Below are 13608 nucleotides of genomic sequence, written 5' to 3'. Positions count from 1 at the left end.
CCCAAAAACTGATTGGTTTTTTGCTGCATAATCTGTGCAGGGTCTGCTACCTGGTTTATGCAGAGAGGAAAAATGAAATCTGCAGCAAGGAAAGGTCTGCAGCAGATGAATTATGTCCTTAGGCTGCAATCTGGTTTATGCAGAGGAAAAGTACATTCTGCAGCAAAAAGGATGTCTGCAGCAAATGGCTTGCGTTTTTGGTGAGGTTGGGTGTGTAATTTTTTAATACTTGTGCTTTTAATGTTAATGTGGTGGTAAGTGAGCCATTTTTGCAGTTACGAGCTTATTTGGGTTGTAGAATTCAAGGTAGAAATGCTGTATTTTCTTGGCAAAACTTGGAGAGTTCATTTCTCATTTGTGGTTAGATGCAACTTTATGCAGATTTTATGGAGTTTTATGTGCTAAATGTTGATTTGCAGAATTTGAGTCAAAATGGCATAGTTCTCAAAAGTCTTTTATGTAGGATCAATGTCTACATGCTTGTGTGTTGCCTTTTTGATACACTTTGTATATATTGATGTGTTTTTGGTGAAAATTCTCATGGTTTATGCTTCATAGAATTATATTTCCTCATTCTAGGGTATTTTTCACACTTGCAATCCATGTTCTATTGCATTCTTGATCTTGTTAAATTGTGCATAAGCAACTGCATAGCTTATGCAATCCTGCATAACCACAATTCTTGCCATTTTTCACCTTTATTGCAAGTGCATAAGGAGAGTGCATAGCTTATGCAACTCTGCATAGCCTAATTTTGTCAAATTTCACATCTTTAGAAACTTGCATAAGCAGAGTGCATGACCTATGCACATTTGCATAACCTCAAATCCTTCATTTTCTCTCTCTGCCGAAGTTTGCATAAGGGGAGTGCATAACTTATGCACTCCCGCATGACCAAAAAAAACTCTGAATCTCCAATTCTGCCGAGGGGTGCATAAGCAGAGTGCATGACTTATGCACTTCTGCATAACCAAAAATCCAAAACTCCAATTCTGCCGAGGGGTGCATAAGCAGAGTGCATAGCTTATGCACTTCTGCATGACCAGAAACCCAGAAAAACCAAACTTGCCGAGGAGTGCATAAGCAGAGTGCATGACTTATGCACTTCTGCATAACCAAAGACTCTGAATTTCAAAAGCTGCCGAGACATGCATAAGCAGAGTGCATAGCTTATGCACTTCTGCATGACCTCAAACTCTGAATCTCAAAACCCACCGAGGAGTGCATAAGCAGAGTGCATAGGTTATGCATATCTGCATGACCACCAACCCAAATTCCAAAAATTGTCGAACAGTGCATGAGCAGAGTGCATGACCTATGCACTTCTGCATGACCCGATTTTCTAAAAAAAACCACTTTTGCCGAGAGATGCATAAGGGGGGTGCATAACTTATGCACTCCCGCATGACTTCGCTCCTCAAAATTTCAAGGGTCACCGAAACTTGCATAAGGAAGGTGCATGACTCATGCACAACTGCATGACCACCAACCTAAGATTTCAATACCTGCCGAACAGTGCATAAGGACAGTGCATGACCTATGCACTTGTGCATAAGCTATTTCTCTGAATTTCAAATCATTCTGAAACATGTATAAACGAGTGCACAGGTTATGCATCAATCATTTTTCACTTATGCAGTCTTTTACAAAACCCATTTAAATCAATTTTTTTTTTCCTTTTTCTTTCCCACCTTCATCCCGATAAACCCTGTTCACTTTCCTTCCTCTCTCACAACCCTCGTTCCGGCATAACTCCTCCTCACACCTTCTTCTCCATTTCGATTCTCACTACATTTGCCCTAATTCTCATTATTCTTCGATTTTCTTCTTTCCCCCTTATCTCTTCCATCTTCTCCATCGGCAATGGAGTCCCCTCCCCATTCCCGTCCAGCTTCTCCTCTCGAAGTCTCGCCATTGTCAACGATACCCCCCACTCCCAATTCTCCTCCACAAACGACACCCCCACCACCTCCCCCAACCACATACAAACGTAAAATCCGGTCCAAATCTGTGCTACCCATGTCCTCTGCCCCTCCTCTGTCCAAACGCAAAGACCCACCCACCCCATTATCGGAACAGCCACCCAAAAAGCCAAAAGCTCCAGCCTCTACACCCTCTTCCAGCAAAAAGACAATTTCGGCAGCCTCACATGTATCAAAGCTACCCTGGCCTTTTCCTGATACAATTCAAAAAGCAGCTTTTAAATGCCTCAAGGATAGAAGGGTACAACCCACTAGGTATATATCTGCTGATTCTCTACAATCCCTTGGTTTATTTGATAATGTAGTTGCATATCTTGATGGGATGGGTTGGATGGAATTTGTGCATAAACAGGAGATAGTTTATCCAACTCTAATTTTGGAGTTTATTTCTTCATTCTCTACTACCCTTAAATTGCATGATGTAGACCATAAACCAATTATGAAATTTAGATGCTTGGGGCAAAATAGAGAGCTGTCATTGGACCAATTTCATAGCATTTTTGGTTTTGCAATTGATGGGTTATTTAGAGTACCACATACTGGAGTAGAGGTAGCCAACAAGGGCATTTGGAATGCTGCCCAATTTTGGAGAATCATCACAAACCAACCTCAAACTTTCTCTGCTGGAAGATCAAAAACATCCCAAATACTTGACCCTGCACTTAGGTTTATTCATGGGCTGATTGCTAGCACCATATTGGGCAGAGGGACTAGTTAAGTCTTTGTGGGAAATCTGAACTATTTATGTTATGGTGTGCATTTCACAAAGTTAAGGTTTCACCTGGTTATTTCTTTTGTGAGCATGTGCTGCATATTGCCACCAAATCCATAGGTGACATTGTTTTGGGTGGGCTTATCACTGTCATAGCCAAGCATTTTGGTTTTAATCCTGCAGAGCACTCAATACCAGCACTTGTGGACACTTTATATTTTGATACTGCACACTTAACCAAAACAGGGTTCAATTTGTCCTATTTTGATACTGCCCACCCTGCAGCAGAAACTGAGCCTATTGCACAACCAGAAACCCAACCTTTCCCATCAGTCCCACAGCACCCTACTACACCTACCCCACCCCCTCAGCCTGCACAAGACACCCCAGCAGCCTCTGCTCAGCCCATACCTCCTACAGCTGAACCTTCCTCATCCACAGCCCCTCCTGCATTCAACACTAAAGCCTTATTCACCTATCTTGACAGGCTTAGTGATGATATATACTTTGTGGATAGGAAGCTTGACACTGGTCTTGATACACTCAAGGATCGTCATGATCACCTATTTGACCTTGTCATGGAAACCAGGGACAAGCAGAAAGAATTGAAGGCGATGGTGAAGCAACTCATGATCTTTCTGGGCATGTCACCCCCACCTCCATCACCTCCTCCAGCACCATCATTTCGACAATGGCAGTGACCCACCATTATAGCAACATCTTTGGACAAGGGCAAAACAATAGACATAGATTAGCTTCTGTTTTACTTTTGTTCAATCCTGTAGGACCTTTTCTTTGTAAATATGTTCAAACATTTATAGTTTGTTTCAAATTATGTTTGTTTGTTTTGAATTAGTTTGTTTTAAATTCTGTTTTTCTTGAAGTTTTATTAGTTAGCTATTACATTAGTCTTCTTTGATTTTTATTGCACTTATTGCCCTTTTGTACATATTTGCCCATACTTTGTATATATTTCAAATGTTTCTACTGCTGGTTGTACATTTCCCTTGCCAATTCCCATGCAGCAGCTTTTGTACACACTGCACAGGCTATGAATTTCCTCATGCAAATGTCCTGCATAGCCTGTGCAACCCTTTCTGCTACTTATGCAGCCTTTGCACAGTTGTATTCCCTTATGCAAGCATCTGCATAGCCTATGCAACATATATTGCCTCTTATGCAGCACCGCACGGCTTATGCACCTTACTTATGCACATGTCCAGGACAGCACTTAACTCTGCATGACCTGTGCAGTTTCTTATGCATCCCTTTATCTTGAATTCTCATCTGCTACATACCAGGTAACTCTTTCTTTTTGCTCTTAATCTTTACAATTCCTGGTAATTACTATTTGCTTTGACTTTTGATAATACATTGCATGAGACATTGAGGACAATGTCCAATTTTGAGTTTGGGGGTGCACATTTTGATTTTTGCTTCAGTTTTCACATTTTGAGTATAAGAGCATCTCATCCCATTCCATTTACATATATTGTAAATATTTTACATATACATCCATACATACATATTCATTACACATTTACACACACATTATATATCACTTAGAAATTGTACACATTGCTTACAAATAGACTTCCTCCATTTAGTTAATGCATTACTCATTTTTAGGAATCATGCATCATGCATTAAATTCTTTTGCCAAGTCCCTTGAGTATTGAAAATGTGCCTATGAGAGTGATTTGACTCACCTTTTAGTTGGGTTTGTGGATTGAAAGTTTCCTAAAAGGTGCAAGGTTTTGAAGTGTCTATCCCTTGCCTATATCTTCTTAGCCAAAAAGCCACCCAACTAGTCATTTGGAGGTGGAAGTGTTTAGAGGGAGTTATTGGATATAAGGTAGTCAAATGATGTCTCACCAATCCTAGAACAAATTTTCTAAACCTTTCAAGGCGAAATACCAGCTTGTACTTGAAAAGAGAGATGATTAGGCATTCCTCGATTTAAAACCATCTCATTTTAAACCTTTGGCCTTTTTCCTAATTAAAATTGACCTTTGAAAACCCCTTTGAGCCTTTTTATCCCTAATTTTTCTTGAAATACTTATTGCTACCTAGCCAATGAACCAAACACTCCAACCCTTTTCATGAGAATAATATTGAATATTAAGTACACTTTCTAAAAAAATATATAAAAATATAAAAAAAAATAAAAAAAAGGAAAAAAAATGCAATAAAAGGGAGAAGAAATGCTTGTCATTTTGTAAAAGTGCTAGTATATGTACTTTTCATTATTGTCATTCAAATTGAAAGAAATCCACCCAAAGTATTAAAAGAAATGAGTTTGGGGGTGGCAAATTCTAGGGACAAGCATCAAAAGAAAATGCAAAATACAAGTCTAAAGTATCAAAATGTCCCTCCATTTTATGTGTCTTGTAAGATATGCTAGCACTTAACAATCCTCATTGTGTATTTCTTTCTCCTATGTATAAAAAAAGAAAGAAAAAGATATAATAAAGTGTACCTTATGTTTCAAAATTGAAAATACTCTCATGTTTTGAATACTTTTTACCCATCTTTCTTCTTAGCCTCATTTTGAACCCCATGGCCCCATTACATCCCTAAAAAGACCTTTGATCTCTTGATAGTACTAGCTACATTAGTGGAGATAGGAGTAGGGAATTTGCCTATGGGATTGGAAAATTATCCATTCATTCATTCAATTCCATCACTCTATATAGAGACACTTTGACTATTGATTGTTCTAGAATTCCTTTTGAGCATGACTCTCTCTCTTTTGATTGGTTGGTTTGGGGATTTTGAATGATAATTGACTTGATGGCTAAGCGGTGAAAGCTTGGATAAGCATTAGATTCTTTGCATTTTGAAGGATGGGTATATGGATTGTTGGTATGGCTAAAGGTGTGTTTAGTTACTTCAATTGGTAATTTTCATAGCTCTTTGGATAAGGCACCCCTAAAAATTTTGCATTACATTTTAAAGTTTGCTTGAGGACAAGCAAAAGCTTGAGTTTGGGGGTATTTGATGCACACATTTTGCATAGTCATTTAGGTCTAATTTCATAACCATTTTATTTGATTATTAGTCATTTTTAGCTAATTTCATTAGTTAATTAGTTAGTTTTTCATAATTGTCGATTTTAGATTAATTTGTAAGTTTTACTTTGTTTTGTAGGAAAAATGGTGTTTTTGAAGGACTGAAGAGAATTTTGCCATTGAGGAGTGTCTTCTACAGCCAAAGATGTCAAAAAACAAGTTTTCAAGCTGAAATATGCATTGACCAAACTGTGCATAACTTACTGCATAAGCCATGCAGACCTGCATAAGGAGAAAGATCACTGTTCCAGAACCAGCCGAAATGTGCATAAGGAGATTGCATAGCTTATGCACGTTCTTGCCTCCCTTATGCACCTTCACGGAATTGTGCATAACCTATGCACTAAGTCATGTAGCTTCGCATAAGTGACTCGAGAACAGTAGCGCATAAGGGATTGCATAACTTATGCGATCCACTTATCTGATCCATGAAGAGTTCATTAATGAGCTGGCAGGAGATTCCCTCAAATAATTCCTCCTAGAACATACCATTTTAGGGCTCCATGTCAGAAAAATGCTATAAATAGTCTCATTTTCCCATTTTAGAGGGGAGACAAGGAGCAGAAAAGGAAAGGAGGGGCTGAGCAGAATTTGAAGAGTCACCTTCACCTTCCACACCATTTTCAACCAAGATTTGCAGATTTCTTTCTTTCCTTACATTTTTCTACATTTCTAGTGTTTAATTTCTTACTTCTTAGCTTAGATTAAAGCTTTATTTCCATTTAAACTCATCATATCTTGTAAGCATTATGGATAGTGAGTAGTTTACTTTTGATTCTGGAGTAAGGGTTGTAATATTTGAGATATTTTGTGGATTTTGATTGGGTAATCCATATTTTGTGATCTTAATGAGTTTTATTCATTTCTTGTATGCTTAATGACATGCTTAGTGTAGGATCCCATTAAGTGATGTTCTTAATCCATGGTTGAAGCACCGAAAGGAGAAGGCCTTGTGATAGATAATCAAGAAATTGGACTTAATTAACTTAGACCTAGAAATAGGCTAAGGATTAAGAGGATTCACAGATTAATTAAAGAACTTAATAGGTCTTAATTAATTCTAACTCCACGAAAGTAGGATTAGTTTGATTAAGGCACTCTTTGTCTCATTCGAAAGGGAATTCAAAGGATTTAAGAATTAATCTCCTTAAAACCCATAAGTTTCATAAAATTGGATAACCGATTTAAATCCCAAAATAGCTCGAATATGAAATCCCGAACTCCGGAATCGCCTTTTTACCATTGTTAATTTTCAATTGAATTTAATTGCTTGCCATTTTCAATATTACTATATTTGAACTTGCTTATTTCAATTTGATGCAATTTTAGTTTAATGCAATACATTGTTGAATAGAATATTGATTTTGCACATATAGATTTCACGCTCCATTACCCATCAACTCATTACTTTAATTTCATAAATACTTCGATTTAGTCAACTTTTATATCAAAAATTCAATCATTAACACAACTCCTCGTGGGATCGATATCTTTTCTATACTACTTGTACGACCCGTGCACTTGCGGTAGGGACGCATCAAATATATGGGAGCTGATCCCCTATACAGCTCTCTTAAATCCAGCCTGTGCCAGCGAAGAACTCAAGCCGGACTTTCGCTTAATAAACCAAATCGGGGTCCCAGCGAAGAACTCAAGCCGTGTCTACTCCGAAGGACCGGGTCCCAGCGAAGATCTCAAGCCGTGTCTACCCGTCCTATCCATAGTCAACACCATATCACACGCACACCAACGCACGCACACTGCTCCAAATTACCACAACAACATCCATGGCACTTTAACAGTTGTGAATGCAACATAAAACGTGCCTAGAGTTTAACTACATAGATATATGCATATAAGTGATGCATGGGCATGCTTAAACATATAATAATATCAAAATTATAATTAAAATTAATATTTTACTCACAGACTTAACAGCAGTCACTATGGCTGCTGGGTGGAGGAAGAAGGCTGTCCGGACTCACCTAATAATTTTATTACAATTATTTAATACAATTGACTCAATACAAACCAAGAAAAGACTCAATACAAACCAAGAAAAGACCAAATACGTCCTAAGTCGTGCCGAAAATCCGACAGAGTCTCCCCTATACCTAGGACCTACCCAACCTGCAAATGGGTTTAAAACACACTTCTGTATCCACCAACCATACACCCATAACTCAATCATATCACACAGCCCCTCTTGGGCCCATCCAAATAGTCATCAATTACAATATGTAAAATTACAGTTTAGTCCTTATAATTGACATTTTTTGCAAAAACTACCCAAATAAACTCTAAAAATTTGCCCCGCGGTCCTTAGCAATATTACTAGGCTAATGCAAAAAGAATCATAATTTTCTGAGCTACCACAAATATTTTATGGATTTTTAATCCCATTTAAGCACTAGAAAATTACGAAAAAGCAAGGTTTGGGTTTACCTATGCCAATTCTGATCTCGGGAACGCGCTCGGGGCGTCTGACAATGGTGGGGTAGCCAAAATCTCGATCCAATTCCAAGACTTTTTCGATAACCGGTCTGTCTGGTCGGAAATTCATAGACCCGGACAATTGTCAAATTTCCGCGAATTGAAGATACCTACACGAAGCCCACAACATGGGGGTTAGTACATAAATTTTACGAAATTTTCTAAGCTCATTTAATACTCAGAAAAATACTACGAAGTTTCGTGAGACCCACCGAAAAACGGTGTCAGAAAATTTAGATATTTATATTGCCGCGAAGCTCTCGACAAGTGGAGCACTCTGGTACTCTCGGTTTCCTCGTGGGGTTCACGGTTTGCGAGAAATCTAGCCCAAAAATCAAAATGGGCTAAAACTTCCCGGACAAAATTGGACAAACCGCTCGATGGATTTTGGTATTCTTGGTGTCTATGGAAAGTTCTCGAGGTTTAGATGTTGTTTGACACAAGACCCGGCCTAATTGGTGGCCAGATCGGCCGGGAAGACGAAGCAGCGCGCTGCGCATCGCAAGGCTTCGCGCGCGGTTTCCAAGTATTCTAGGCGGCGATTGGTGATGGGGGGAGGCTGGGGTACTGCGCCGGCGAGGTGGGGAGGGCTGGGTGGCGACTGGCAGGCGAGGGGAGGAGGGAGGAGGGAGGAGAGAGAAAACGGGAGAGAGAGAAGGAGAGGTCGGGACACGCGCGGGGAGAAATAAAAAGGAAGAAGAAATCGGTCCGATTCGATCAGTCCAATCCGTTCCAGTTCGATTCGGTCGGTCCGATTCAAGATACAAAATTTTAAATTTTTACTCTGCCTTGTGACCGAAAACGAGGTCCAAAAATTTTGAAAAAATTCTAGAAAACTCAGAAAAATTCGTAGACCCCAAATATATTTTTAGTTTTTGTCACGTGGTCTTTAAATTAATTTTTAAAAATCATCAAAGTTTTTATTTTCGAAAAATCAAACCCGATTTCTTAAATCCAAAAAATTTCAAATAATTTCCTAAAATTCAAATAAAATAAAATATCAATATTTACCCAAAAATAATAAATTTAAAAATTAGGGGTGTTACATAAATCATTAGAATTTTTTTAGTTGAAAGAAAGTTTAGGTGAGGGTTTCGGTTTAAGAGATTAGGGTATGTTACTAACTTTATTGAGGAATTACAATGAAATTTACATATCGCTCGTTATAAAAGGCGTTAATAAAATTCAAGCTCTTAATTTTATGGGAGCACTTATATGTTTATGGGGGCACTTATATGTTTTATAGATTAAAAAATTATTAACATTATTAATGCTAAATAGTTTTTATTTTCGTTTATTGGGATTTCCCATACGGCATGCATGTGTTATAACTTTTGTGTACTATAAATTTTAATTTGAGACAGAGAAGTTTAGGAAAAAAAATATTTGGTTTAGTTACTTACTTTTAAATTTTAATTTAAAATATATTTTTAAATTTATAAGTTAAATTAAAAGTAAATAGTTAATTGTTTGATAAAATTATTTTAAAATAATTTTTAAATAATTTAACTATTTAGTTAAAAAGTGCTTAAAAGTAATATAATTTATTAAAATTACAAAATGAATAGTTAATTAAGTGAGGTAGTTATTAAAATAATATAATATTTATATTTTTAAAAATTATTAATATAATATAGTCTTTTATTTAGTTAAAGAATAGTTTTAAAATAAATAGAATAGTCATAAATAAGATATTTTTATATATGATTTCTGAATTATTTTAAGTATTTTTTTAATTTATACGCTAAATCAAATATTAATCTACTTATAATTTCTACTTATAAGTAAAATTAACTGAGTCAAACTAAACACCTGATTGAATAATTATATTGTGGAGTCGTGATTTCATACAAATAATTTACATGGAATGACAAACTAATCAAATATAGATAAATATTTAAAATGATTGAGTAATTTTTTTTTTTTAAATTTACCATCAAAAAATTATTATTTAATGAACCTATTTCTATGCACTTGTCCATATTTCATTGGCATGTCATTCCATGAACACAAATATTTGTCAACATTAAATATTTCATTTTATGTAGAGAGTTTATGTGAAATAACAAATCAATCAGCTATAGACAAATATTTGAAATGATTAAGTAATTATTTTTTTAAATTCACCATCAGACAATTATTATTTAATGGGACTTATTTATATATACTTATTTATATTTTATTGGCTTGTCATTTTATATAGACATTTTATATGGAATCACTATTTTATTTTATAATTTCTCCTCAAATACACTAAAGTTCTTGTACGCTCTTCTACCACAAAAAAAAAAAGTTCTTGTACACTTGATGGCAATAAAGAAAACAGCAAATAGATAAAAAGTGTTAATATAATTTTATTATTAAATACTCTAAGCTTGCTCGCAAATTATAACATTATATAACCATGCATAACGGCTCACTCCACAATCTCAACCAGAGCCAGACTAGTTATCATTAATTCTCCAGGAGACCATATTCCAGGAAAGGAGAAGAAAAGGATTGTGAAGATGAAGAGAAACAAGAGTATATCTCTTCTATTTTTCATATTTGTTATAATGGCTGCCTTCACTATGTTTGCCATCATTGTGGACGCAAGAAAGCAACACAGCAAGAAGAGCAAACCCAGTAAGCATCTCAAAGGTTCAGCTAATATTCCAGGCCCAGCACCAGCCCCTCTTCCTCACCGTGGTTCTTATCCTACCCAATCGAGCTTTTTCAATATTTTGTCATTTGGAGCCAAGGGTGATGGAGTTTCTGATGATTCTAAGGTACGTAATGGCCAAAAGTTCAACAATTCTTTTTCCTCCTACCTTTGCTATATTATAATTTGGTGAAATATTGAACCAAACAGGCCCTTCTATCTGCATGGAAAGCCGCCTGTGAGGTCCCTGGAGCTACAGTAGAAATCCCAGCAGAATTCAAGTTCCTTGTCAAGCCCATAACTCTTCTAGGTCCATGTGTGCCTCACCTTGTTCTTCAGGTTTGCTCTCTCTTCTTTTTTAGCTGATCTCACTGACTACTACACTTGAATAAAGAAATGCAACAGGGCAAAGGGGTGTATTCTTTGTCAGGCTTTTTTTAACCTTGATTTAATTGTACATTGAAGTCATGTATTAATATTTACATATCTTTATAATAAAATGATTTACACACCAAGCTGATGTAATGTAAGTGGAATTCCATGCCAATTACAGATTGATGGAACTCTCTTAGCTCCTCCAGAAGCGGGTTCATGGCCTAAATCCAGCCTGTTTCAATGGCTTAACTTCAAGTGGGTGCATGACTTCACTATTCAAGGTACTGGCACTGTCAATGGTCAAGGCTTCGATTGGTGGAGTCCCTCTAGTGTCTATTTTATTCAGGTTTGGCAATTATATATTCTTCAAACATTTGGAAAATAAAAAGTAAAAAAGAAATAGGAAAAATGCTAAAGCTGTTTTGTGATGTATTTCTGCAGAAGAAATCCAAGCACATTCCTGATATGAAACCAACAGTAAGACATTTCTTCCAAGTTTTGTTTTTGTTGCTTTATTTTATGATCACAGTTTTAATTTTGTCTATGTCTACTGATAATTGGAACGTTATGAATTAATTTTCCTCTTCTTTGAAGGCTTTGAGATTTTATGCTAGCTATAATGTCACAGTTCGAGACATTGAAATTGTAAATAGCCCACAATGCCATCTGAAATTTGACAATTCAAAGAGGATCAAGGTTAACAATATAACCATTTCATCACCTGAGAATAGCCCCAATACCGATGGAATTCACCTGCAGAACACACAAGATGTAGAAATTCAGCATTCTAGTATTGGATCTGGTAAGAACCAAGAAATTCACTTATGTTAATTATATCATATAAGATGAATTTAGAACATATTAGGTCATGCTTCAATAGGTGGCTAATGTTCGATCACATAACTTGAGTTGGGTATTGACTCAATGGCGCATGGCACGCTAGAATTGCACAGAAAAAGCAATCTACTTCTGCCACATACGAAAAAAGCAATAAAAGAAAACAAAAAGGTTATCTGTTTGTGAGGAAAATATGTTAGGTTCAATTATATTTTAAACGGTATAACTGTCACTAAACTAACTTTTGAGACAAGCATGAAACAAAAGTTCCAATACAGCCAACTTTTCAGTTTAGTGTATTCTCTGGCCCTTGTTTTAATTATTAGCAAGTAGGCTAGCCTGCAGGTATAGCCAAATATATATATATATATATATATATATATATATATATATATATATAGGATATGGTTTCTGAATTCTGATGCTAATATATTATTGGACTCTCACTTTTGGCAGGAGATGACTGTATATCCATACAAACTGGTTGCTCCAACATCCATGTTCATCATATCAACTGTGGTCCAGGACATGGTATAAGGTAGATTTTATTAATTACAAAGAATTTAATTCTCATATTGATCAACATCAATTGAATAATATTTTATTTTCTTATATATAATTTCAGTGTAGGAGGACTTAGGAAGGATCAAAGTGTTGCATGTGTCTCCAATATCATTGTGGAGAAAGTCTCACTGCAAAATACTCTAGCTGGAGCTAGAATAAAGACATGGAGGGTACCTAAAATAAATGCTTCTGATATTTATCAAAACTAATAAATAATTAATTACTGCATAATTCTATTGTTTTGCTAAAGAATTTGGATCTAGCAGGGAGGGATTGGATTGGTGAAGAACATATCATTTTCCAACATCCAAGTATCAAACGTCAAGTATCCCATAATAATAGATCAATTCTATTGTGACAAGCATATCTGCAAGAACCAAACAGAAGCTGTAGCAATTTCTGGTGTTAGATATGATCAAATAATTGGGAGTTACACAGTGCAACCTATTTATTTAGCTTGCAGCAGTAATGTGCCATGCATAGATGTTGATCTGATTAATATTCAGTTGAAACCCTCTCAAGGATACACAAGTTTCAAGCAGGCTTTGTGTTGGAACTCTTATGGGAAATCGCAAGCACTCCTTGTTCCTTCAAGTATAGATTATTGCTTAAGAAGGGATGGTGGCTTTGTTAAGAGAACATCAAGGTCTTCGCACGAGCATGTGTGCTAGCTACTCATGACTCTTAAATTATAGTTAATTGTGACTTTTCTGTTAGATGCTTCCCTTCTGCAAATTTTTTTTAATGTGGGAAGGCGTATGATTGTAATAGTTCTTTTAATTAATAAATTTAATTTAGTTGTTGTTTAAAAGATAATACCAATATTTTTCTTTTTTATACATTAACTAACGAAAGAAGTTGCAAATTACATATATTATATAGCTCTATTTATACTTAACTTCTTGATTAAATTTTTTATTGTAATTTAAAATA

At 36.0% G+C, this 13608-nt stretch overlaps 1 protein-coding gene across 1 annotated transcript; it reads left to right on the top strand.

The window, feature by feature from the left end:
- The first annotated feature begins 10765 nt into the window (after nt 1-10765).
- LOC131169467 (polygalacturonase At1g48100-like) lies at nt 10766-13346 on the top strand. Its single transcript, XM_058128698.1, has 8 exons — nt 10766-11026; nt 11110-11238; nt 11453-11620; nt 11716-11751; nt 11869-12076; nt 12568-12649; nt 12737-12845; nt 12942-13346. Exons 1-8 carry the CDS (start codon nt 10766-10768, stop codon nt 13344-13346), a joined length of 1398 nt encoding a protein of 465 aa, XP_057984681.1.
- Nucleotides 13347-13608: the final 262 nt, after the last annotated feature.

The sequence above is a fragment of the Hevea brasiliensis genome, chromosome 10 (genome assembly GCF_030052815.1).
Source record: "Hevea brasiliensis isolate MT/VB/25A 57/8 chromosome 10, ASM3005281v1, whole genome shotgun sequence".
NCBI lineage: Eukaryota > Viridiplantae > Streptophyta > Magnoliopsida > Malpighiales > Euphorbiaceae > Hevea > Hevea brasiliensis.
The sequence above is the reverse complement of the archived record's forward strand: the minus strand, read 5'-3'. Positions and strand labels throughout refer to the sequence as shown.

Coding starts and splice junctions, on each gene's coding strand:
- LOC131169467 (XM_058128698.1), top strand. CDS start 10,766: ATGAAGAGAAACAAGAGTATATCTCTTCTATTTTTCATATTTGTTATA. Junction 12,077..12,567: donor GCATTCTAGTATTGGATCTG/GTAAGAACCAAG, acceptor CACTTTTGGCAG/GAGATGACTGTATATCCATA. Junction 12,846..12,941: donor CTAGAATAAAGACATGGAGG/GTACCTAAAATA, acceptor TGGATCTAGCAG/GGAGGGATTGGATTGGTGAA.